Source organism: Scyliorhinus torazame, chromosome 7 (assembly GCF_047496885.1).
Source record: "Scyliorhinus torazame isolate Kashiwa2021f chromosome 7, sScyTor2.1, whole genome shotgun sequence".
Taxonomy (NCBI): domain Eukaryota; kingdom Metazoa; phylum Chordata; class Chondrichthyes; order Carcharhiniformes; family Scyliorhinidae; genus Scyliorhinus; species Scyliorhinus torazame.
The window spans coordinates 83552294-83579786 of record NC_092713.1 but is presented as its reverse complement, the minus strand read 5'-3'; the positions used below and the strand labels follow the sequence as shown (position 1 = coordinate 83579786).

Genomic DNA, 27493 nt, shown 5'->3' with positions numbered 1-27493 from the left:
GTGGGTAAGGCATTGTACCCTGCGATGGTAGAGTCAGAATACTCGACAATTGTCGTACCTGAACATGTTTCGCACTATGTGGATTTGTGTTTGGAGAGGGGTTGCGCCCAGTGACCACCATGGAAGTTGGATGTGGCATTGTTGGCAGACAAGGGGACGTGTGAGAGGGTGGCCGTGGCTATAGGAAAGTACGTGGATATTAAAAGAGCAAAGAGGTCTCACCTATTATCTCACCTATTACGTTCTGGGAGGTGTTAAAAGTGGTGATTGGTGGAGAACTTATTCAATTGAGATACAGAGAGAGAAGGTGGGAAGGATGGAGAGACAGGTTGGTAGAGACTATTCGGACGGTGGACCGGCAGTACTCGGCTACCCCAAAGGAGGAGCTGGTGAAGGAGTTGAAAAAGCTCCAGATGGAGTTTGAATTGGTATTGACGGGGAAAACGGTTAGGCAGTTGCGTCATGTACAAGGGACGTTCTACAACCATGGTGAGAAGGCCAGAAGGTTACTGATACACCAGTTGAGATGGCAGGTGGCCTCGAGGGAGATCGGTGGGGCGGAGTTGTTTCTGATCCAGAAGAAATGAGGTGTGTGAGATCTTTTACCAGGGGTTGTACAGGTTGGAGTCCCCAGAGGGGGACTCAGACATGAATCAGTTCTTGGATGGTTTAGACTTCATGGTGGTGGAGGAGGAGAAAGTGTAAGGGCTGGAGGCTCCGCTTGAGCTGGATGAAATTATGAGGTGCATTTGCTCTAAGCAGTCTGGGAAGATTCTGGACCCGGGTGGATTCCCAGTGGAATTTTATTTAATAATTTGCGATGGTGCTGGGGCCTCAGCTAATGGAGATATTTAATGATTCGTTATCCCGGTGGGACTTGCAGACCACGTTGGCACAGGCTTCCATCTCTGTACTCTTGAAAAAGGATAAGGAGCCAAAGGTGTTTGGGTCTTATGGGCCCATATCTCTATTGAATGCAGACACAAAGTTATTGGCCAAGGTGCTGGCAATGCACTTGAAGGGAAGTCTGCCGGGGGCAGTAGCTGAGGATCAGACCGGGTTCGTGAAGGACCAATAATTGTTGGGCAATATAAGAAGATTATTGAATGTGGGGATGTCGACCCCGTGGGGTTCGGAGGCGGAGGTAATAATCTCCGTGGGTGCGGAGAAAGCATTCGACCATTGAGACTGGGAGTATCTCTGTGAGATACTGGGACGGTTCGGGTTTGGACCCAGGTTAATTTCTTGAATCAGACTTCTGTACAAGTCTCTGTGAGCGCTCGTACTAACTCATTAAGCTCGGGGTACTTTCGATTGTAGAGGGGAACAAAGCAGGGGTGTCCTCTTGCCCTGTTGCTTTTTGTGTTGGCAATTGAACCGGTGGCTATCACCCTGAGGTCATCGAAGGGTACAGAGAGGCGAGGTATGGATCACTGAGTGTCTCTGTCCCACCCAGGGAACTGCAATGGCCTGGGAGGCCCCCGCCCCTATTGCCATTATACCGGGTCCACGTTTGTGTGGACCGGTACTAAACGGTACCCTGACGAGGTCTCCGAGGCTCAGCCATTGAGTCCCAGGCACGGGTAAATCTGGCAAACGTATTTTTAAATGAGCCGAAAGCGAGGGCGAGATCCAGATCACGACATCTCACGAGAATCAATAGAGGTGTTTTAAGCATCGCGAATCTTGCGAGAAGCCTCTTGCGAGATTCAACAACCTCATCCCGACACCAGGTTGGTGTGACGAGGCCGCTGAATGGCGCCCGTTGTGTGCAATCAACATGCGCCTCATTTCACTTGCCCTTGCTTTACGTGCTTATCACGCCAGTCATATTGGGTATAAAATACTACCCAGATGAAAATTAACAGAATGTGGCAACCCTGTGCATGGGCAACAGTCAACAAAATGTCTGGTGGGCCTCACTCAAAACTCAGATGGCTGCAGGCCACAAGTTGCCCACCACTGTTCTTAGCCAAATTAACTGGCAACTAGTTGACTGCTGATTTCTTTTTGGATATAGGAAATGTTGTGTTATCTAGCTTGGAATAAGACAGGCTGCCACTCGGTGCAGTTTTAAGTAAAAGATGCTCCAGACTTTTAAATGAGTTCAATGTGTTTATTGAACTCTTAGCACAGTTCTCAATGAGTTCGACTCTCTGCTAATCTAATTGTAGTAACTCAGTCTAACTGAACCAGCCTGCTCTAAGCCGCGTGCTGGGGTGTGATGCTGAAGAAACACCCTGTCTCACTCTGTAGATGTTGGCCTGTGGAAAGAGGCGGGGTGTGAGTCCCTCATCCCTTTTATAGTGAGATACCACCCCTGAGTGTCCTGACTGCTCATTGGTCATGTCCGATTCTAAGTGTTCATTAGCTGCATGTTTGCATATCATGACATCTCCCCTTTTTTATGTTTTGTTGGTGTATGTGAATGTATTTACATGTGAATGAGTCTGTCTAACGTGACTGACTGAGGAATACAGAACAGAGCAAACTAAACAAATGTTCATAAGTCCAGCCTCTGAGGCTTGCATCTGATCCTGGTCGACCGGCGGAGAGGTGGTGGAGGGGATGACGAAGCCTTGACAGGCGGGATGGAAGCCTGACTCGTGGCCTCGTGATTCGAGGTATCTGGAGGTGGCAATTCAACATATGGAAATGGAGCGGAAAGTGGTTGCGGGCAGGCAACTTTGCGCAGTGCCCGTCGATTCCTTCGAAAGGTGGAGCCATCAGCCATACGTACAACATAAGAGCGGGGCGCGGCCTGTCGAACAACGGCAGCCAGAGCAGACCACCCACCATCCGGTATCTTGATCCTGACAATGTCTGCCGGGGATAGCATGGCCAGATCAGTGGCATGGGCATCATAGTCCTGCTTTTGACTGTCTTGAAGCTGCTGCATCTTCTGCAGCACTGGGAGGTGATCAAGGTTGGCCAGGTGTATGGCTGGAAGCGTCGTCCGCAGGTACTTGTTCATCAGGAGTTGAGCCGGCAACTTGCCAGTGGACAATGGAGTCACCCTGTACGCGAGCAGTGCAAGGTGTATGTCGGAAGCAGAGTCCATGACCTTGCAGATGAGCTCTTTAACAAGTGCACCCCTTTCTCGACTTTTCCATTGGACTGCGGATAGTGCGGACTGGAGGTGACATGCTTAAAATTGTATGACCTGGCAAACGTGGACCATTCTTAACTGGTAAAGCACGGGCCATTGTCGCTCATGACGGTGATTGGGATGCCATGCCTTGAGAACGTCTCCTTACAGGCTTTGATGACGGTCCGTGAGGTGAGGTCTGGTAGCTTCAGCACCTCAGAGTAGTTCGAGAAGTAGTCGATGATCAATATGTAGTCGCGACCATTCGCATGGAAGAGGTCGATGCCAACCTTGGACCACGGAGAGGTCTCTAGGTCATGCGGTTGGAGCGTCTTCTTGCTCTGCGCTGGCTAGAACTGCTGACAGGTAGCACAGTTCAGGACCATGTTCGTGATGTCCTGACTAATGCCGGGCCAGTAGACAGCTTGCTGGGCTCTGCGTCTGCACTTCTCAATGCCCAGGTGTCCCTCATGAATCTGGCGCAGCACCAAGCTCTGGAGACTGAGCGGAATGACAATCCTGTCCAGCTTGAGGAGGATGCCATCAATCACCGTCAGGTTGTCCTTAACATTGTAGAATTGTGGGCATTGCCCTTTCTGCCAGCCATTGGTGAGGTTGTGGATGACTCGCTGCAACAGGGGGTCTTTGGCTGTCTGATTACGGATGAGAACGATTTTTTCATCTGACGCGGGAGAGTGCTTGCACATAGTTGCACCTGCAATTCGATGTGCTGGATGATCTCCAGCGGCTCACTGGGCGCGTTGACAGAGCGGGACAATGCATCAGCGATGATGAGCTCCTTGCCAGGTGTGTACACCAAGTTGACGTCATACCTCCTAAGTTTAAGCAGGATTCTCTGCAACCGAGGCGTCATGTCGTTCAGGTCCTTATGGGTGATGTGGACCAAAGGCCTATGATCCATCTCGACAGTGAATGTCGGCAGGCCGTAGACATAATCATGAAATTTTAGGATGCCAGTGAGAAGACCTAAGGACTCCTTCTCAATCTGTGCATATCTGGTTTCAGTGGGTGTCATTGCCCGTGACGCGTAAGCTACTGGTGCACAGGATGATGTGTCATCTCGTTGAAGTAACACCGCACCAATGCCATCCTGACTCTCATCTGCGGATATCTTTGTCTCCCAGTCTGGGTTGAAGAATGCTAGGACAGGTGCAGTGGTGAGCTTGGCTTTCAGCTCCAGCCACTGTCTGGTGTGCCGCCTTCCACTCAAAGGCAGTTAATTTTTTTACCAGGTTGCATAGGGCCGTGGTGTGTGTGCCAAGTTCGGGATGAACTTGCCAAGGAAATTGACCATACCCAGGAAGCGCAGTACCGCCTTCTTGTCCTCAGGGACTTTCATTGCCTCGATGGCTTTGATTTTGTCTGTGTCCGGGCGCACACCATGTTGCAAGATCTGGTCGCCTAGGAACTTGAGCGTGGATGTTCCGAAACAGTATTTGGACCTGTTTAACTTTAGGCCGTAGTCATGTACATAGATTATCATAGATTATCATAGAATTTACAGTGCAGGGCGGAATACCTTCTGGAGACGGGACACATGTTCTTCAGGGGTCGTGGACCATATGATGATGTCGTCCACGAACTCACGAACCCCTTCAATGCCCTCCTTCATCTGTTCCATGTTGCGATGGAATATCTCTGATGCCGAGATGATGCCAAATGGCATGTGATTGTAGCAGTATCTGCCAAAAGTCATGTTGAGGGTGCAGAGCCTTCTGCTGGACTCTTCCAGTTGGATTTGCCAAAATCCCTGGGTGCGTCCAATTTTGTGAAGAAGCGCACGTGTGCCATCTCACTCGTGAGTTCCTCCCGCTTCGGGATGGGGTAATATTCCCGCATGATATTCTTATTGAGATCCTTGGGATCAATGCAGATGTGCAAGTCCCCCGAAGGCTTTTTTACGCACACAATCAAGCTGACCCAGTCAGTCGGTTCGGTGACCTTGGGTGTGATGCCTTTTTGCTGAAGATTCTTGAGCTCTGCGTTCAGGCGCTCTCTCAGTGAAGCAGGAACTCGTCGTGGTGCGTGGACCACTGGCTTGGCATCAGGTCGTAGCAGAATCTTGTATCAATAAGGCAGCGTGCCCATCCCGTTGAACACATCTGGATACTGGGCGAGGATGTCGTCAATGCTGGCCTGAAGATCCAAATGGGAGGGTGTCGTGGTGTAAACCCTTTAAATGAGGTTCAGCTGCTTGCAGGCGTGCGCACCTAGTAGGGATGCCCTGTCTGGCTTAACAATTTCGAAGCATAACATGGCAGGACCCCAGTGCCGTGATGGCATTCCCATTGTAATCCAGGAGTTTACAAGCAGATGAAAGGACCGTGGGGGGCTTCTTGATTCTTTTAAAGTCTACCTGTGAGAGTAGGTTGGCAGAGGCATCTGTGTCCATCTTGAACTGGATGGGGCAGTGGTTGACCTTCATCACTGCTCGCCATTCGTCCTCGGAATCCACAGCTAGAATTGATTGGACTTGTGATGTGTCTGGTGTGGCATATTCACACTTTTTAATAATGCCCACACGCAAAGTGTTGTCCAGGCATTCATCATCTGCATCCGTTGCACTGCCGGGATCAGAATCCTGTAGGCGGTGTTGCACACTCCGGATGCGCCGTTGTCGGAATTGGGAGCGCTGGCTCCTGACTGGTGGTGCAGATCTGCACAAGGCTGCACAGTGGCCTGGCTTCCCGCAGTTTAAACAGCGTCTGCCTCTTGCAGGGCAGTGTTTCTTTAAATGGGCGGTGCCACAGTTCGAACACATCATGATGTCGGTGTCCTGACGCTCCGTGCATCATTGCACATGCGCAGTGCGGTTCTCAGACGTCTGCACCTGCACAGTGTGGGTTTCGGCCGCTTCGTTATTCCGTTCGCATCGCGCATGCGTCGGGCCCCGGGAAGAGCGTGCGAAATGGCCGCTTTCATCAATGTTGAGACGCTGCATCCGGGAGATGGCCTGCACACTCTCCGCCTCGTGGAGGGAGGCTAGTTTTTCACTTTCTGCCGTTTTGTACTGGGAATAGCGATTTTTAGCGTGCTCAAGCTCAGTGCATGTTTCAATCGCGACTGGCAGGGTCATATGCTTGATCTTCAGTAACTGCTCCTGCAGAGGATCAGAGTGAACTCCAAAAACGATTTGGTCTCTGATCATGGAGTCAGTGATATCACCGAAGTTGCAGGATTGCACGAGCAGTCTAAGGTTAGTTATATAGGAGTTGAAGGATTCGTCTTTACCTTGCAATCACTGCTTGAATATATTGTGCTTGAAGATTTCATTGATGTCCACCTCACAGTGGCTGTCAAATTTGTCCAGGATGGTCTGGCACTGTGTCTTGTCCTGGTCTTCGCCGAAGTGAAAGGAGTTGAATATTTCTGTGGCATGATCACCCGCTGTGGTGAGAAGAAGAGCTATCTTCCGTGCATCAGACGCACCATTGAGGTCTGATGCTTCGACCTAAAGCTGAAATTTCTGTTTGAATGTCCGCCAGTTGGCACTCAGATTGCCGGTGGTCCTGAGCTGGGGAGGAGCCTGAATCTTTCCCATTGAGCCGGTATGCAGTTGCTGGTCATCACGGATCTTGCTGAGTTGAACTAACTAGATTGAACAGACTCCTGGTATCATGTTGTGTTATGTAGTTTGGAATAAGACAGGCTGCCACTTGGTGCAGTTTTGAGTAAAAGATGCTCCAGACTTTGAAATGAATTCAATGTGTTTATTGAACTATTAGCACAGTTCTCAATGAGTTCGACTCTCTGCTAATCTAATTGTAGTAACTCAGTCTAACTGAACCAGCCTGCTCTAAGCCACGTGCTGGGGTGTGATGCTGCAGATACACCCTGTCTCACTCTGTAGATGTTGGTCTGTGGAAAGAGGCGGGGTGTGAGTGCCTCATCACTTTTATAGTGACATGCCATCCTTGAGTGTCCTGACTGCTCATTGGTCGTGTCCTATTCTAAGTGTTCATTCATTGCTTGTTTCCATATCATGACAGGAAATTTTTCAAAATTAGAAATAATCAGAATACCCTAAATATTTCATTAATATTTGAAATAATTGAAAGAAAGAATATAACTCTGCATTAATTATTTGATAACAGAAGGAATGTTTCTAACCGCCTAAGGAATGATACAAAAGCTTTTCACCCTCAGAGTGATGCAGATGTAGTAACCTAGGTAACACTTTACAACTTTTATTGAAACACAGGCCAGAATTTTCTGGTTCTAACTGCTTATTATTACAGTGTAAATTAGGTGGCTGAGCGAAGGAAATGGGCACCAGTAAGAAAACATGCTGACCTTGCATTCTGATGCATTTTCCTGTGAGCTCCACCAATGCCTCAAATAACTGGAGGATTCAGTTAAGTATTAATTTATGGGAATTTCATTGCTGCCATTATCTACTAAATATATCAGAAATGAAAAACACCCATTTGATATCCACATCCAAATTGTGAGGCATTGATCAATATTTTAGAGGTTATGGAAAGGGCACTTACACAATAGTAAGTGTATTTTAACAACTTGTTTCCCATAACTTTCCTTCATTTTTAATTTGACATTGTGCACACTCCTGCTGGAGACTCATGAGCCTCTTTGTGTCATTTTGTTTTTAAATCTGTCTCAGCTGTATTACTGGGACCAATGGATTTTACTTTGGGAATTCCCCTTGCTCAGATCTTTGGAAGAAGATGGCAGCCTATGCAGAGATAGAGCCATAGAGTCTTGCAGCCAGAAAAAAGCCCTTCGGCCCATCGTATTTGTGCCGGCCATCAAACACCTGTGTCTTCTAATCCTATTTTCCAACACTTGGTCCGTAGCCCTGTATGCAATGCCTTTTCAAGTGCTCATCTAAATGTTTCTGAAATGTGAAGGTTTCCAAGTCCACCAACCTCCTAGGCAATGAGTTCCAGATTCTCACCACCCTCTGGGTGAAAAGGCTTTTCCTCAAATCCCCTCTAACTCTCTTCCGCTTTGCCTGAAATCTATGATCCATGGTTATTGACCCCTCTGGAACAGGGAACAGTTTCTTCCTACCTCCTGTATCTATATCCCTCATAATTTTGTACACCTCAATGAGGTTCCCCCTCAGCCTTCTCTGCTCTAAGGAAACAACCCCAGCCTCTTCTCATAGCTGAAACACTCCAGCCCAGGCTACAACCTGGTGAATCTCCTCTGCCCCCTTTCTAGTGCAGGTCAAGCTACACAAGAGATCTCCTGTGCCCACTAGCCTGCATCCACCTCTGTAAACTGAGCTGATCATATCGCACTTTGGCAGATGACATATTCCCATCCTCACACCTAGGGATGCTTAAGATGAGCTTTAAGCCTCGTAAAACAAATAGAAATTAGTGCAAAAGAAATGAAAAAGGAAAAATCTGCCCCCACCCTGCTCTCCCCAATGACTGCTGGGGCTGAAGCGCCGCCAGCCCTCCAATTGGCTGGCAGCTCCTGTGGGTGGGACATAATTTCCCACTGTGCATATAATTAGGTCAGGCTCTCTATTTGGGGTAGTAACATGGAGGGTGTTACATGCAGCAGTACTGTGCAATAGAAGGTCACTGTAGTTCACAGATTCCCAGGTCGCATGTGTTTTCTGCCATTCTTGAAGAGTCTGTGTTCCATGTCTATGTAGATTACCAGAGGTAGCATTACGGTTAGGGTAGTATTGACTATTCGAAGGGGCTGCTCCTCAGTCTTCGGTTGCACTTCAGTCCCAAGCTCCTGTTTTTTGGTCACCTGTGTTATATGTTTTAGTTACCGTTGTATGAAGAGTCAATAGTCCTGTTCCTTTTCACCAAACACCATTTATTTCACTTCCACAGCCTTTGCACAAAACTCTTAACAACACACCACCTGACACAAGGGCCACCTGAAGCCCCTTTACATATCAGTGTCAATCATTGGATACTGAAACTAAATGAGACAACTAATTGCAATGTCTCTTAATGCATTACTTACTCTTAACCCATTACTTAACAGTCTCCCCTTCCTTGGAGAAAAAAATAATTAGGTGAAAACAAAATTTAAAGAAACTCAGAAACACACACGCAATTTACCCCCCTTTTTGTTTTTGGAAAAAAAAAATCACTAAAAATCATTAACAATCTCCAAAAGTTAAATTTCTGTCAATATCTGAGATATATAAATGGCCATATCCACCGCCTCTACAAAGCTTAACGTCTCAGCAGCCAAAGTGCTTTCGACCACTTTCCTTATTTTCTTTGTTTCCCACACAAGAGGACAACATTTACCATTGTTCCCCAAGAGGAACATTATAAAACCTCCTGTGCTTGATTTGTATAGGACGCATCACTATAAACTATGAATTTCAAGTGCCTAAGGTCACCTAAAACCGGGAACCTCAAAACACACTCCTGCATTTTTAGTTTGGCCAAACGCTTTATTTGCTCTTATTATGTCTTCCACTTTGGGATCATTCATTTTTGTACTCAACTCGAGGACATCAAAACTCACGTCCTGTCTAGTCTGTCTACCTAGCCAATTCAGTTGCCCAATTAAACTTTGCAGTTGCTCTTTTTCCATCTTTGAAACCTTGCATCTTTTTGTGAAAACCCAGCCATGACTAATTACTATTGGGCCGATGCTTTTCAAATAAGATTGCTGACGTAAAGTTGCCCCTAACTTAGTCTTTCCGATTTCCAGTCCAATATTTTTAAATGCACCGGAAGCCTGACTTCCGACCCTGAATTCTTTCCTCAAACCAGTGATTACAAAAACTTCAAAATCACTAGTCCCACCCCACAAAAACTATTTGACATGCATCATAAAGATGCCAAAAAGGTTCCCTTTATAGTGCCAGTAAAACATTACCGGATCTACTTTCAACTGGTAACAGCCTAACTTTAACAAAACTGACCTTACCGAAAAATACCAGACTCGAGGTGCAACATTTAAACCACATACACATTTGTTCAACTTCTAGAATACCCCTTCTGTGTTAGCTGCTTCTCTCGGAGGACGGAGAAAAATGTCTCTCTGGAGCTGATGCCCCTGCAAGAAGGCAGCTTTCATATCTATAGATTTGCATTCCCATGCCTTTGTGGCTAAAAGAAGATCTTTAAAATTCACCTTTCCTGCTGTAGGTGAATCTACCCTTAAATCCTGATCTTCTAAGTTTTCTTCAAATCCCCTTGCCACAAGCCTGGCCTTTGCCTTATAAGTTCCATCCGGAAGAACCTTTTCCGTGCAAATCCATCTGTGGGACAGAGCTCTTTGTCCCCTATCCGTTACTTCCGTGTATACCCCAAATTCACTCCAACTATGCAGTTCTTGCTGTTTAGCATCTTTGATAATTTTTCATATAATTTATTGGAAGCCACCAAAATCTCACGTGCATGTGGGCTTCTACTCCTATTAGTATTCGTAGTCTTACTCATGTTCCGAGACCTTGATAAACTACGTCCCCTCTCCCGCCTGGTAACTTGTTCTATACTGCTACTGCTTGATCTTTCCGATCTGCTGTGGAATGTCCTTTCAAAATTCTCGACCTTTTCCTGCGGACCTGTTCACTAACCAATGTACTATCTGAACTGGCACTGCGTTCCTGTGACCTCCATTTTTGAACTTTGTGTTCCCAATCCATTGTCTTAACTCCCTCCCCTGAATGCTGTACATTCAACCAATGTTTATACTTTCCAGTGGCCTTCCCTGCTCTAATAACAATTGCATCCTTCCATTGACTAGACCCTTCAGGCAAGTATGTCACATTTCTACCAACTTTTGGTAGTTGTCCTTTCGGAAAAATGGCCTTATCCCAGATCTTAAGGTCCACAGCCACAATGTTGTTAAAATCCCTGGCTAAAGGTAGGGTTACTATCGGTCGGCTGGTGTCCTTCTGTACTTCCTACAAACTTCACAGCAATCACTAACCTGTTCTATCAGTTTAGTATAGTCTTCATCCCTTACCCCTGCATCCTTTAATAAATTTTTCACCCTCCGAGGAGACGGATGTGCAAATTGCCTATGCAGTTTTAATACAACAAGCTTTTTATCAGCGAAAGTCCCATTTTCAACTGCCATTAACACATCCTTAACCACTCTACTTGAAATATTATTTGTCAGTAATGGAATACAATAGTGTCCCGACTGTGTAAATTGTAAGTCCACCGTCTTTCCAAAAACTATTGCCTTATCCTGTTCCATATCCAGTTTCATGTGTGCTTTGTTCATCGACGGTCTGCTCAGAAGCAAAGGTATCTCACTTGATACAACATCCGCGCTAATGAAATGATTCACTCCGGCAATATTGCAAGGGATCACCACTCTTTTCAGCGACTTCAGAGTATTATCATCCCCAAACCTGAAACTTGTGGAACTTTCAAATTCCTTAACCTTGTTACGACTTTCAGCATTCAAGGAGTCCAGGTAACATTTTAACCAGTCAATTCCACACACAGTAGATGTGCAGCCACTGTCCAATACAGCACAATTGAAGGATTCTGCAACCAACACCCTCATTACTGGCGTAAAACTGCTTGTTTATAGGACAATGTCTTCTCTCTGAACACTGTCTTTTTCCTCTTCTGACTCTTCCGTGTCATGTGTTGCTTCAAACACTCTATCATAATGTTTTGGACAGTTGAAGACATAATGGTATTGAGAGTCACATCGAAAACATCGATTTATCATGCCCCGTGCATTTCTGGGGTTCATCTTCCTACTGTAAGTTCTAACTGGGTTTCTGTCTTCATAATTTCCTTGTCTCGATCTCCTTCTATAGTCTTGGGCCCTGTTCGTAGGCGTACAATTTTGCCATCCTGTTAGTAGTGTATCTTCCATATTCTGCTTTATAGCAGACTGACCTATTTGAGTCATCAGAGCCATTGGAATCGAATGTTTCCCCAGAAACTTCTTTAAAGCTTTTGTCATCTGATCGAATAAGGTATCCTCATCCGTAAACTGAACTCCTGTCAAAACCAGGAGCCGTTCCATGTTGCTCACTCTAGCACAATAAAGTAATTTAAAGGCCAACACAGACTGTGGAAATTCCAGGTTGTGTTTCTGCAGCCTTTTATATAGTCTGCCAAATTCCATTATATAGACTTCCATGGAGAATTCCTCTGTTTTCCGGAACTTATCATACTCCGACCATGCTTCATACGCACTTAATAAGTCATCTTTCTTGTAAATCGTATCCATATATTGTAATAATCTCCAGACCTTCTTCTGAGTCTAACTCTTCCAATTCCAGCTCAGAAAGCACTTTGTTTTGGATTTTACTGTCATAAGGTAGAGAAAGAGCCAATGCCATACCTTGGGCGCGATTCTCCACTCCCGCGCCGGTTGGGAGAATCGCCTGAGGCGCCAAAATTTCCCGGTGCGCCGGTCCGATGCCCTCCCACGATTCTCCCAAGCGGCGGGAACGGCCCGGTCGGGTTTTGCGGGCCGCAGGCCAGAGAATCACCGGAGACACCAAAAATGGCGATTCTCCGGCACTCCCGCTATTCTCAGGCCCGGATGGGCCGAGCGGCCAGGCCAAAATGGCGGGTTCCCCCCGGCGCCGTCCACACCTGGTCGCTGCAGTCGTGAACGGTGCGTGAATGCTGGGGGGGCGGCCTGCAGGGGGGTGAGGGGGGATCCTGCACCGGGGGGGTACCTGAAATGTGGGGTGGCCCGCGATCGGTGCCCACCGATCGTCGGGCCGTCCTCTCTGAAGGAGGACCTCCTTCCTTCCGCGGCCCCGCAAGATCCGTCCGCCATCTTCTTGCGGGGCGGACTTAGAGAGGACGGCAACCACGCATGCGCGGGTGACGCCAGTAATGCGGCGCGGCCGCGTCACCTATGCGGCGCCGCCTTTACATGGGCGACAAGGCCTGGCGCGTGTAGATGACGCGGCCCCGATCCTAGCCCATTGTCAGGGCTTGAATCGGTCGGGATCGGGGCCGTTTCGCGCCGTCGTGAACCTCGACGGCGTTCACGACGCCGCGGCCACCTCGGCGCGGGAGTGGAGAATCCCACCCCTTGTTTTCTCTTTCCCAAGGCAGTTACCTTAGTCCACATAACTACTGCACTTCTCCATTGGTCGTACAATTCCCTTTCAGAAAATAAGGGGGGTTAGTCATATCTAGCCACCTTTATCCTGGGTTCAGCCATGTATCTTTTTTTTTCCTTCTCACTCACTCCTTAGTTTGATCAGGAAAAGTTGTGTCTTTCAAACCTTCACATTTGCACAGCAACCATTCTCTGCTACCATTGTTAGACGTGTTAGTTAACGTTGTATGAAGAGTCAGTAGTCCTGTTCCTTTTCATCAAACACCATTTATTTCACTTCCACAGCCTCTGCACAAAACTCTTAACAACACACCACCTGACACAAGGGCCACCTGAAGCCCCTTTACATATCAGTGTCAATCATTAGCTACTTAAACTAAATGAGACAACAGATTGCAATGTCTCTTAATGCATTACTTAACTCTTAACCCATTACTTAACAACCTGGTGCAAAGCTGGGTGAGGAGAGAGGACGTCCTCCTTATAAGCTTGTTCCTGAGCCTGGCCAAGGTCACTATTAACAGGTCCAGGCAGTGAGCAGTCGAGGGGGTCATCAGATCCGATTGTCTGTCCGTCCTCCCCAGCCATGCTCATGGATGGGTGCCCCTGGAGAGGCAATATGAGTTGTCCAGTGGTACGCTTGAGACCTTCCATGGCTGGTGGGTACCACGGGGGCTGGAGTGTATTATTAGCCCGGGAATGATATTTTATTTGATTGGCTAAGTTTCCTTTTGTAAGTTTGATTTCTGTTTTTGTGCCTCACCAGGAGCTGTCATTGTCGTCTAATGGTTTGTTGATCATTTGCTTTTTATTAAAAGAGAATATAATTGCATCAGGGCTGACGTGTGGTTGCATCTGAATTGCCAGCAAGTGGATGGGCCACTGTCATCCTATAACAGTGGGATTGCAAGATGCAGAAAAAAATGACAAATGCTGCAACATAGTAAGAATCATGGTGTTTGTATTATGCATGCTTTGACACCTGGTTAGGGGCCGAGGCATTACAAGCTTCAACTCAAAATCAAATTAGTTGCAAAATGTTCAGTGTAATCCCATATTCTGGGATATCCACACAAACTCTTACCTACAAATAGAGGTACCATTCTAATGTTGACATTGTGTGGACACCGATTATGTTTGTGGTGAAATGCATTACCACAATGTTCTTCTGCACTGTGACTCTGGAGGATTGGTAAAAGAAAAAATAAGAAGAATTACCAGAATGAGCTTAACAGAGTTTGAATAATTAATATATGATTTATCTCTTTCTCAAGAAATGTGTTCCCCCCCCCTAGGTATGATTGGGATGGATGTAAAAGGTTCCAACTTGCCTTGTGAGAACAAGCCAATTACATCAAGATTTGCACTCATCTGTGGAACATCCTCCTGCCACATGGGGGTAAGCACATCCAACAATGTTTCAAACGGGTAAACAATTCTGGCACAAACTCAGGAATGTAGCACTCAAATTTTATGAATTATTCCAATCTCTTGGTCACATCTAACGATAAACCAGATGTGAAGGCTAAAACAGGATAAGGATGTTTGTACAACACTATATCATTCAAATAGTTTAACAACTAAACTCAAATGATAGGTTAACAAATAAATTAATTTATTATTAAAACCAGACTTGTAAAAGTGATGTTATTTAGACGAGACTACGTAGCATACACTAGAATGATAAAGTAGTTTAAATTGGTAATACAATGCATAAATTGTTAAAACTACATTGAAGCAGCAGTAGAGACAACAATGGCCTAAATTCCCCTTTTTCACCATTACCAAGCTACTTAATTCAAATAAATTGAGATTGTTTTAGAGTGATAATTTGAGTCTGTGGTTTAAGAGCTGTGAGTACAGATATGTTAAATGGTAGACTTCCCTTCCATTCCTTAAACCGGGCTCCCAGAACTGTGGGCAGCACGGTAGCACAGTGGTTAGCACTATGGCTTCACAGTGCCAGGGTCCCAGGTTCGATTCCCGGCTTAGGTCACTGTCTGTGCGGAGTCTGCATGTTCTCCCCGTGTCTGCATGGATTTCCTCCGGGTGCTCCGGCTTCCTCCTACAAGTCCTGAAAGACGTGCTATTAGGTAATTTGGAAATTCTGAATTCTTCTTCTGTGTACCCGAACAGGCGCCGGAATGTGGCGTCTAGGGGCTTTTCTCAGTAACTTCATTGCAGTGTTAATGTAAGCCTACTTGTGACAATAAAGATGATTATTATTCAATAATTAGATGCGGATAAACTCAATCCTTAAGTGGGTATACTTGTCTTAAGTGTTATGGAGGACATTTTTTAAGTTGGATCGCTCAATTCACAATTTGCCCATGCTTACCAGGTGACTGCTCCTGCTGTATGCAGGTAGTAACTTCCTACTACTACTGCAGCTGAAAAGAGACATATAAAACATTGCAAAAATAATGGAGCAGGATTTTCAAGTCCCACCAAGGTTGGGAACAAGGCGGATGAAGCTCTAAAATACTGGTATGGATCAGAGTTTTCCCAGTGTTCGCCATTTTGGTCAAGGTGGATTTGAGCCTAGCAATGCCCTCTTCCCCCAAAATGCAAGCAGCCAATTAGGCTCATTAAGAGCCTTGTCAAGGGGTCAGATGGAGGCCGACTGGAACTTTCCACTTAGCCTTCAGTTTTGTGATGCGACAGGGGCAGTTCGACTGCCTGCAGGTGAGCACCCAGCAGTAGGCCAGGGTGCCAGTACTCCAGCTAAGCCCACAGTTCCACCTTAACTGCCCGTATAAGGGTGCAGCCAAGGACCACCCTGTAAAAGGTCTCCTTCCTATATTGGTGGGCAAGCTGCTTTTTCAGTTTGTTATTTTTTTAAATGACTCTCCTGTATAAAGGGAATGAGTGTCAGGGAGTTACTGGACCACAGAAGGTGTCCTGTCCTCTCATAACAAGTCCGTGGCCTTTTATTGTGCTTCTAATGTCGGTTATTTACTTTTTCTGTCTTATTGTTCTCTCTCTAGCGCACTCTCATTTTGATTTGTCTTTCCTATACATTATTCCATTTTCTGTAAATGACTTGAATCTAATTCATGCTTCCTGCTTTAGATTCTACGCGTCTTGGTGAAGACTCTTCAATCTTATTGGTTGAAGAGCCACACTGCTCCTTGTCCTGTACAGACACCACAGGTGTGAAGTTTGCCACGCTGGATGAGATGCCACATTTGAGAAAGTCCCCACGCTCAAAAGCTCACAAAAATTTGTGGACAGCTGTGAGTGAAGTGAACAGTCGTTCCTTTGCTGATTACCACACAATCTGGACTGTTGTGTGTATGTTTATTACACTTGCACTTGTCTATAGACCTTCTATGGGCTTTTGCATGAAAGGTTACTGCCAGCTGTGGTGATCTCTATGTGTGCATATACACAAGGGGTTAATGTGTCATCAGTAGCACCACATGATCACTAGAGGGCTGGACCAACAGGGGTATAAAAGGCAGCCACATTGGGGCTTTTGCTCTCTCTTGGGTGCACTGTGATCATAGCAACAGCAGACTAGTTTAGATGGCCAGTGGAGTTACGTATAGTTACCATAGTTAGATCTTGTTAACCTTATCACTAGTATCAAAGTTAAAGTAAAGAACTCATGTAAATATTGTTGTAGTTACTCAATAAACCTTTTGTTACCACTGGGAGAGTTCGAATCTTCTTAATCGGGATTCAGAATACCTCATCACTAAACAAGGATTGAGTAGCACATGTTACCTACCACTCAGGTAACAAAACACCAGCCAACTAATCAAGAAGTGCCACAGGTGAAGTAAGTAAGTAAAGTCGCCATAGTCCCAGATAACCTGCTTTCACCTGTAGCCACTTAAATTGGCCAACTCCCGATTTAAAATGGCGAACGGCAAAGGCTGATGGGAAAGTCAGCCAACAAGACAAAAACCAGCAGCTGCAGGTTTGCTGTGTATTTACCTCTGCAAAAACCAGACAACATCGATACCAGCGACCATCAGCATAACAAAGTGAACAGCCATCTGCATACTGATGAGCAATCCCCGGGAACAATAAGTAACATTTTGACACACAAAGCAAAGCCAGACTCCTCGGCGCCAGCAGGAGCCAAAACAAAGGAGGTGAACGAGCACCACAAGACCGCCCATCGATCAGGGAACCACTCCAATATTGGAGAAAATCGAACCAAGCGATTGGGACAAAGTCCAATCACTTGGGACCAGGCACAGGGTCCGCACCGAAAGGCGGGATGCCCCTGGGGACTATAAGAATTGAGCCCCAAGTTCAAATCGCTTTTTTCTTCACTCTTCAGCTCTCTTCTCTCTTCCTCACCTCTTCTCTCTCGTCACGCTCTTCTTCCTGCCCGGGTCACCCAGCAACAACGAACCAACATTGACCGTGACCGGTGCAGTGACTCCAGTGATCATCGAACTCGTAAGTTAATTCAACGCTCGCTACGAGATAGGCGCTCCTAGCTACCAATCCGTACCAACTTCGAATCCCGCAGACTCAGAACCCGAACGAAAGGCCATTTGTTCCCCTGACCTGGTGGGCCAGTTCAAAGTTAAGTATAGGCCTGTTAGTTGCAGAAGTAGCTTAGGCGTAGAATTTGTGCATGAGTAGCGATTACTGTGTATAATAAATGTGCTTTGATTTAAATCTTACTAATCGGTGTATTGGATTGTTGATCATTACTTGGACTTGAACCTCGTGGCGGTATCATAAAGATACCTGGCGACTCGAGAGCAAAGGTAATAAAACAGAGCAATTGAACCAAGGAGAAGATCAGCAACACACCTTTTGAGGGGGAGAGTGGCTGGTGGTGATTTAACCTGAGGATCACCATACCTCATGCGATGGGCAAAGTTGAGAAGGTGGTGCCTCCATGGATAAACTCAGCCAGTACGGGAATTGAATCCGCCCTGCATTATGAACGAGCTGTCCAGCCAACTGAGCTAAACTCACCACAGGTAACATTAACAGGGTGTATCTCCCTGGTGTTTCCTTAACCAATCACATTAGATCCAAGTAAGTGAGTTAGAATAGTAAATTCAGTATCAAAACAGGTAAAGAAAGCAAAATCAAGCGTGGAAAAGAATGGACTGAGGGAAGAGATAAAAAGAAAAAGTAAAAATCAATTTAATATTTCAGCAATCTCTAACAATAATTAAAAGCTGAAGGAATGAAACTCTCTACAGGTAATAGTTAATTTTCAACTCCAGCAAATTTGTTTGGCAGTAATTAAAACTTATCATGCAATTACACTGAAATGGACAAACCTTCACGTTCTTGGGGAATTTACAAAGTTTGTGAGTAGCGAGCAAGTACAGGACTTTCACACTGATCAGTGCACTGGACTGGTGAGTCAGACAATGAGTTGGTGTTTTTGCAAAACTAAGGTAAATCATCACATCTTGAAAAGCAACTTTCATATGTAACCACAGATTTGCGTTCTTCTGAATTTGCAATTTGAACTGATGAATGCCATTAGCCTCTATTATTTTAATGATAGATTATGAGCCATTATTTTAATAATAATCTTTATTGTCACAAGTAGGCTTGCAATGCAATGAAGTTACTGTGAAAAGCTCCCGAGTCGCCACATTCCGGCGCCTGTTCGGGTACATAGAAGGAGAATACAGTATGGCCAAATGACCTAACAGCATGTCTTTTGGGACTTGCGGGAGGAAACCGGAGCACCCGGAGGAAACCCACGCAGACAAAGGGAGAACGTGCAGACGCCACACAGACTGTGACCCAAGGCGGGAATCAAATCTGTGACACCGGTGCTGTGAAGCAACAGTGCTAACCACTGTGCTAACATGCCGCCCATATTTATTCTTATTAAAGTCTCTTAATTGTCAAAAGTAAAGAGTTATTGACTGTACTAGATATTTCAACTGACATTTTTTGTATTAAACACTCAGGTTTGCAAAATGCTGCAATTCAAGGTGGTCATGTTTTGTTTCAAAGTGCCCCAAGGCAGTGGTGATAAATGTTTGGAATTAATTTCCTGCAGTGAGAAACCTGTCTGATCAAGCTGATAGTCAAACTGCTTTTGATCAGCTTCAGGTGTACATATCTCAAGTACATCACCAACAATAAAAGCTTTGTAAGATGTCCTACAGAGATGAGCTATTCTCTGCTTGAATTGACGAACTTACCTTGTTGTGGTAATGCAAATACAATTCCGCACTATCTGAAATAACAGGAATTCGAAAGACAATAAAGCAATAATTGAGGAGCACTGGGTGGAACAGTGGTTAGCACTGCTGCCTCACAGCACCTGGGACCGGGGTTCGATTCCGACATTGGGTCACTGTCTGTGTGGAGTTTGCACTCTCCCCGTGTCTGCATGGGTTTCCTCCTGTCTCCTCCCACAGTCCAAAGATGTGAATGCATCAGCCGAGGTGCGGGAGCAGGGTGAGAAAATGAGGGGAATGGAGGAAGCCATGTCACAGCACAGAGATCAGCTCACCTCGATGGGTGGGGAGCTTGCAGAGGGTCGTCGAGCCCAACAAAGGGCTGCGAGCTAAATTCGGGCAGGCCCACGTAAGATGTGCAGGTTAGGTGGATTGGTCATGCTAAATTGTCCCTGGGTGTACAAAAGGTTAGGTGGGGTTACTGGGTTACGGGGATAGGGCGGGGGAGTGGGTCTAGGTAGAGTGCTCTTTTGGATTTTCGGTGCAGACTCGATGGGCTCCTTCTGTACTGTGGGGATTCTATGGTGCCAGAATTTTACCAATGACATTCATGAGTAAATCTTGTTAGAAATCAGTAAATAATACTTCCGGTGGCGGCATGTTGGAGGAATTCGCACGTAGGGTGGCTCCTGCTCGAGGCTTGATTTTTTTTTAGAGTCAGGGGCAATTTTTTGGCACTTCAGTGCAGGAAGGCATAAGGAAGGAGGGGGATGTCAAAAAACCAAAAGAAAACCATCGTGAAGAAGGGAGTGAGTCAAGGTTTGCCGTCGAGCGAAAGGGTCAGCTTGGTAGCTGAATAGATGGCGGAGGTTGGGTCGCTTGGTGGGGCCGCACTGCTTACAGCAGAAAAGATGACCGAGGTGATGACTTTGGAATTGGAGAAACACTTCACAAATCACATGGAGGTGATGAGGAAGGAGATGATTGTGGGGCTGAAGTTGTGGGTGGAGGAGGCAATTGCCCCGGTGGAGGTAATTGAGAAGCGAGAGGGTGCCTTGAACGCTTCAGCATCCTCATCCTCTGCCACCTGCCCGTCCCTCTGCCAGCACCCTGTGTCTGCTCCACATATGCCAGTGACTTTAGTTGCCCAATGATAGATGCAGAGGCCACAATCTGAAGGAAGTCCTGCATGAAGAGTTTGGTCACCAGACTCCTCATTGCTCTGTTGACAGAGAAGTGTGTAGCCTGCCTTCAGCTCCTCTCAGGCACCATGGCAGAGAACACTTAAGATGAACGTGCATATACAGGGACCGCCATCTTGCCCAGAGCATTACTGGGTTCAATGTGGTTACTGTATATAGCACAATTGGAAAAGTTTCCACTATATTTCTTTTCACTTCCACATGACGCTTTGTCTGCATGCACAATAGATAGCTCAAAAGGAATGATAAAAATGTGAGTATCTTTTTACCAGTAATGTTGAAGGCAACATGTTAAGTTGCATCTCAACTGGTCTTCACTGGGACCAATGATGTGAATTGATTTGTGAGGCATTTGAGAGCTTATTCGTTCTTTGTTGTATCACCTAAGAGTTCAGAGGTCAACTGCTCAGGTACAAAGATGCTCCTTGTGTGACTTTAAAAGACACTTAATAACCCCACTCCACAAGCAGATGCTGTTCAGCAAGTGCATCTGAAGCATGAGTGCTGGCTTCTAGACATTCATTTGCACTGTAGTTTTGCACTTGATGGAGGCAGCACAGAACAGTAGGCCATGTGGTGTTCAGTTAATACAGGTCATGTGCTGTCACCACTACAGTGGCTGCATTGTCATTTCCAATGTCACAGGGTGTGGTTTGTATGGTTTACAGAGGTATATTTAAGCCATGACTTATGCATGTAGTGCCCAGCTTTTAACCCGGAATGTTCTGGATGTAGCACAAGTTCTTTAAATGAGCTGTCATGGCACAGTTGTCTGAATACCATGCACAAGATACCATATTTGCATGAATGATATAACATAAAATAAATACCCCCTTCATTTGTGTCATTATCTGCAATGTGGACACGACTGGATTATGGTCAAGTTGGTGGCATGGGTGCCTCATTCATAGTCAATGGCATTCATGTGAGGGGTTGAGGATGGAAGGAATTTATTACCGTATGTATTTGGAAGATGCTGACGAATATGTTTATTGAATAGAGGGTAGCTGCTGTCTTAACAAACTTGCTGTGTCAGAATCTAACTTATTTATGGAACTTCCAGTCACTTATAAGTCTCTGGCATCAAGGTACAAAGACATTTCTGTGGAGTTATGTCACCAGAAACTCTAATGGCACTAATTATTTTGGAGAAGCTTATGAAACTCTGTTCTGGGCAAGGACCCATCTCGCAAGGACCCCTCTGGTACGGAATCAGCTCTGGATGCATATCCTCACCTCCCTGTTGCTCTGTCAATGTCATGCTCGTCGTCCTCATCTGTATTGGAAAGGCCTGAACGTATATGAACTTTCCCCCCATTACCCTGTTCCTCATTTTCCTCCTCCTCAAAGGTGCGGCTCTGCCCATGGCCTCATCGTTGTCAGGTTGGAAGCCACTCAGCTGTGCAATATTGTGCAACATACAACACACACCTGCTATTCTTGAAATGTTTGCTGGAACAAATTGGAGAGTTCCCCCTGAGTGATCGAGGCATCAGAATTTTATTTCTTACATGCACGTGGCCTGCTGGGTGGTGCTCCTGGTGACAACTTGGTTGCTATTGTAGTTTTACACTGCCTCTGACTGTGGGTGCCTTAAGGAGCTCATTACTTAGTCATGTACTTAGAGTGTAGCACTTGTCCCCTAGGAACTATCTCTGCATCTATTTGGGTAGATGAAATAAATTGAGGAGTTGCGAATTCCTTGGGATGAAGGAGACATGGCAGCAGCCTAGGACTCTTTTGTATACTTGAAGAAACACTTTATTGTGGTCACAAACCACCTGTGCATTGATGGAGTGAAATGACTTGCAGCTCACAAAGATGTCCGCATGCTGACTTGGGGCCTTTATTGCAACAGGAGTGCAGTCATTGATGCTCTGTACCTAAACAAAGTCTGTAATTTTGTCAAAGCCTTTGGCTCACTGTGTCTGCGACTCAAGATCCAGGGGGTAACTAATGTACCTTCCACATGGGCAAACAGAGCATTAGTCACTTCCTTAATATATTTGTGTACTGCTGAATTGGATACACCAACCAGGTTTCCTGCTGAGCCCTGAAATGAGCCTGAGGCATAAGAGTTCAGTGTGACATTTACCTTCAACTACTGGCAGGACATGGGGTCGTTGGATTGAGGCTCTAGTTGCTGCTGCACTATGCAACAAATGTCTATTACAACATCACAGCTCAACCTGAGTCTTCTTCACCATTGGTTTTCCGTCATGTTAAGGTATGATGTCCTCGTTTTGTACACATAGGGGAGAACCTGGTTGTCCTCCTTTTTGTCTTCATTCCTGAATGCTCAATCCGCGTGGCCTCTTCCTCATGACTTGTGGTCATCCCTCTGAGCCGACTTGGATTGCCTCTGTGAGAGGGTGCCATGCTCGATGCTTCTTTGGGTGAAGTGCTTTGCATGCTTCGGAAGCACTAATTTCTTCCTTGCACCTGGGTGCAAGTCTCAGTGGTGGAACGGAAACTTTCCTGGCAGATGTCAAGATGACAGGAAGTTGTGACTGGGTGTGATATACTTATAACTTCACCAGCTAACCTGAACTGTTTAAAAAAGGTCTGATTTTATTTAAAAACACAAGAAAAGACACTGTCCAAAGATAGCTACCACCAGTCACCTGATGTTTGATTGTAAGTTGACCACTTCTTTGGAAGGCTCTTACATGGAGTGTACTGCAGACCTACCTTGCCATGTTTCATGGAATTCCACACCTGTGGGGTGCCAAGGTGCAGATAAGGGGCTTTTCATAGTAACTTCATTGCAGTGTTAATGTAAGCCTACTTGTGACAACAAAGGTTATTATAATTAAAAGACACTCCTAAAAGGAATGTGTTAAAAATGCAAAGTGCTGGACTTTAAGCAACTATAATTCTGTCAAGACAATGAGAACTGCTAACAAGCTAGATACCCGACAGACATTTAAAAACCCTTGTGGAGGATTATAGAGCCCCATCTCCTATTGGTTGTCTAATATCTTGAAATGTGTCAAAGGTTTCTGAGATGAAAGATCAAAACTGTGATTGTGTGTTTGACAATAGTGACTGTAAGACATGTTAAGCAAATTCCTTCTTGGAAGATACAGGCAGCAAGTTTATGAATTGGTTTTGCCAAGCCAGAAACAGAGAGAAGTCATCTGGAAAATACTGCTGAAATGAGGAGTAAGGAATCTCACTTTCTCTGAAGCTTAGATTTACTCCAGCAGAGTTCAGTTACCTGAACTTCAATTCGATGCCAGGATTATAAAGGAAACCAGCTAACTTCATATGGGTGCAACATTCAACAATCTACTTCTTAAGGACAAGCAAAGGACTTCATTGCCTATTCATTTAATGTTTATTTATCTTTTCTACTTATGAGATGTGTATGTGTTGTCATGTATTTTAGTATTTCTTCTTGGGTTTACTAACCAACAAATTTACTCTTTCTTTGACTCAAGAAAACCTGGTTTGATTGGCCCCTTCTTAAAGGTAAGTACATTTGGTTTAGAAAAGACATTTACGGGGAAAATACATTTTAAGAAACCTTTATTGCGTCCAATCAAGGGGGCTGAATAAAGGGAAACCAGTTAATTCCTTGTCAGCTCGTCATAATACAGACCAGCAGCTTCACCGTCACACCCCCTTGCATCTTGGGAGGGCACTGGGAGTAAGTTACTAGTATTTCTGCAGCATTACCTCTCAAAGGGATTCCCTGGCTTCCACAGGGAATGCACAGAAAACAGGCCCTTAACCTGGTTTGCTTTGCACACTCAGGACTTCACGTAGCAATAGTACACAAATCTGAAATAAGTGGAGGCAGCTGATGATTTAAATGGCTAACTGCCTCCACGTCCCCCCCCCCCCCCCCCCCCCCCCCCAATCCCCTTGAAAATTGGAAATTACAAGTTATGGGGCTGGCCTTTGACACGGAGTACATTTCTGGAATTTCCAACACAACGTGGAAGCTGTTGCAGTGAAAATCTGTAATTTTGTTTTAAAACCAGTGTAAGTGTAGGACAAACAGCCCACGTGCCTCTGCTTCTGGCCATCTGATCCCACTGTCGTAGGGAATCGTGCAACAATCGAAGCAGGGTAAAGATAGAAATTCCAAGTTTAAATTTCCCATGTAAGTACCGCACATGTGCATGCACATAACTTTCTCAAAGTCCCGAGGTGCATCAGCAACTTAAGTCATTTGCCACCCCACATTACAGAAGATTCAGTCCATTGTGTGAAATCATGCTCTGCCTCATCAATGCTGCTTACCTTCAAATACTAGAGAATGTCAATGTTGTGATGTAGTGTTACCGTCCTACAGCACAATGGTACTATCTGTTGTGACAGCATGCATGACTGAACTGCTGACTTTGAAGTCTCTTGTAATCTAAGTACTGCAAACCACAACTCCTTCTTTCAGCTTGCAAAAGTCATGACATTACCCGTGTTATTTTGGTTATCACAGCTTTGCGTATGAAACCTATCCAGCGTGGGATGGGGTGCAACAATTACTTCAGTTTTGAGAAGATATGTTCAATTCTAACAGATCTTCTCTCTCCTTCACTTTTGGTTTTCTCCCCATTGCTTTTCTCTATCCTTTTTTGCTCTGCTTTGAAATGAAATGAAATGAAAATCGCTTATTGTCACAAGTAGGCTTCAAATGAAGTTACTATGAAAAGCCCCTAGTCGCCACATTCCGGTGCCTGTTCGGGGAGGCTGGTACGGGAATTGAACCGTGCTGCTGGCCTGCCTTGGTCTACTTTCAAAGCCAGCGATTTAGCCCTGTGCTAAACCAGCCCCGGTTTGCTCCCCTCTCTACTTCACTTGACGGTTTTTATTCTTTCTTATTAATTTCCAGTGTCCAGTGTCCTCTCCTTGTTCACCTCTCTTCCTTTTAAACACCGCAGATACACATCATGTGAGCAGGCGAAAACAGTTCAGGTCCAATATTCTTACCAAAGAACCACAATTGGCTAACACTGTGCCCTCAAGCTGTTACACTTCAAGGAAAGAAGCGGCAATGACGGCTCCTCTTCAAATTTTCCACTTCTTTCCTTTTTGGAAATATCCTGTGTTCTGTAGATCAACCCCAGCGGAAAGAGAATATCTGAGGCCCTCAGTATTTCTGTTGTTTTTGCGTACTGGAGGGCTTGAGGTGCAATCCAGTTTGTAATCTTCCATCCCTACAGAGAAACAGCTGGCCAGAAATTTGGTGCCTTCTTGCTGGCTGTTTATCGATGTGTGTTTCTAAAAAAATAAATTTTAGAGTACCCAATTCATTTTTTTCCAATTAAGGGGCAATTTAGCGTGGCCAATCCACCGACTCTGCACATCTTTGGGTTGTGGGGGCGAAACCCACGCAAACACGGGGAGAATGTGCAAACTCCACACGGACAGTGACCCAGAGCCGGGATCGAACCTGGGACCTCAGCGCTGTGAGGCAGCAATGCTATCCACTGCGCCACCGTGTTGCCCTTTATCGATGTGCGTTTAATAGAGACCAGTGCACCATGATAGGAGACTACAAGGTGACACAGTGGTTAGCACTGCTGTCTCACCGCTCCAGACTCCCGGGTTCAATTCCGGCCTCGGATGACTGTCTGTGTGGAGTTTGCACTTTCTTCCCGTGTCTGTGTGGGTTTCCTCTGGGTGCTCCGGTTTCCTCCCACAGTCCAAAGATGTGCAGGTTAGGTGGATTGGCCATGATAAAATTGCCCCTTAGTGTCCAAAAGGTTAGATTGGGTTACTGGGTTACAGGGATAGGTGGAGCTGTGGGTTTAAGTAGGGTGCTCTTTCCAAGGTCCGGTGCGGATGTGATGGGTCAAATGGCTTCCTGCACTGTAAAGTCTATAAATAAAAAGAACATAAAAGAACAGAAGTAGAAAGGGGGAGGAAGAAGCAGAATGAAGGATGAAAAGGAAAAGCAAAGTAGGAAATCAAAAGAGAAGGAGAGAAAAGCAAAAGAATTTGAATTCAATGCATCTTTTCAAAACTGAAGTAATAGAAGCAAAGAATTTCGCAAAGAAAACAGCAGTGATAATTTTTTGAGAAGTCTGAACTCACGTTTTAAGTGAGCATTTAAAAATGTAATCAGTTCAAGCCCCCAGTACCAATTCTAACTCATCAACAGCCGCTAATCCCTTAAAATGAACTTTTTCAGAGACATGCAAGCATGAAGCTGATTTCTCCCTCTCACTGTTTGACAACCACTGCCACGTAGTGGTATGTATCATTAATACATTGTTATGTGATGGTTCCAAACATTTATGCCAACCAACAGTACATAATGTTTGATGGGTTGATACAAATTGCTCCACTTTTGCTGCCACAATCAAAATGGTGGACTTGCTTGCATAAGGTTATCACCTCTGTGGTATTTGAACAGCTTGTGCAGAAACACCAACTCATGTGAAACTCTGGAGCTAATTGACATTTTCATGTTCTAAAGCTCTGCCCTATCTGTCAGTATGGTTGCTCAAAATTTTGATAAATTAAGATTAGCTTATTTTGGATTGGATTGGATTGGATTTATTTATTGTCACCTGTACCGAGGTACAGTGAAAAGTATTTTTCTGCGAGCAGCTCAACAGATCATTAAGTACATGAGAAGAAAAGGGAATAAATGAAAATACATAATAGGGCAACACAACATATACAATGTAACTACATAAGCACTGGCATCGGATGAAGCATACAGGGTGTAGTGTTAATGAAATCAGTCCATAAGAGGGTCATTTAGGAGTCTGGTGACAGTGGGGAAGAAGCTGTTTTTGAGTCTGTTTGTACGTGTTCTCAGACTTCTGTATCTCCTGCCTGATGGAAGAAGTTGGAAGAGTGAGTAAGCCAGGGTGGGAGGGATCTTTGATTATACTGCCCGCTTTCTCCAGGCAGCGGGAGGTGTAGATGGAGTCAATGGATGGGAGGCAGGTTCGTGTGATGGACTGGGTGGTGTTCACGACTCTCTGAAGTTTCTTGCGGTCCTGGGATGAGCGGTTGCCATATCAGGCTGTGATGCAGCCTGATAGGAACTCTTGAACTTTTGAACTCTCACAGACTGCTGCTGAATT

General features: G+C 45.4%; 1 protein-coding gene across 7 annotated transcripts in view; it reads left to right on the top strand.

Annotated features, from left to right (window-relative positions):
* The window catches only part of fggy (FGGY carbohydrate kinase domain containing), a 554287-nt gene that overhangs the window by 291004 nt on the left and 235790 nt on the right, over window positions 1-27493 (top strand). For 6 of the 7 annotated variants that reach the window (XM_072510992.1, XM_072510995.1, XM_072510990.1 and 3 more), the window contains one exon: window positions 14413-14516. In XM_072510992.1, the coding sequence (XP_072367093.1) occupies window positions 14413-14516 (104 nt within the window). Of the gene's footprint in view, window positions 1-14412; window positions 14517-17947; window positions 18070-27493 lie in introns of those variants that run through there. The other variant, XM_072510997.1, reaches the window with a different exon arrangement.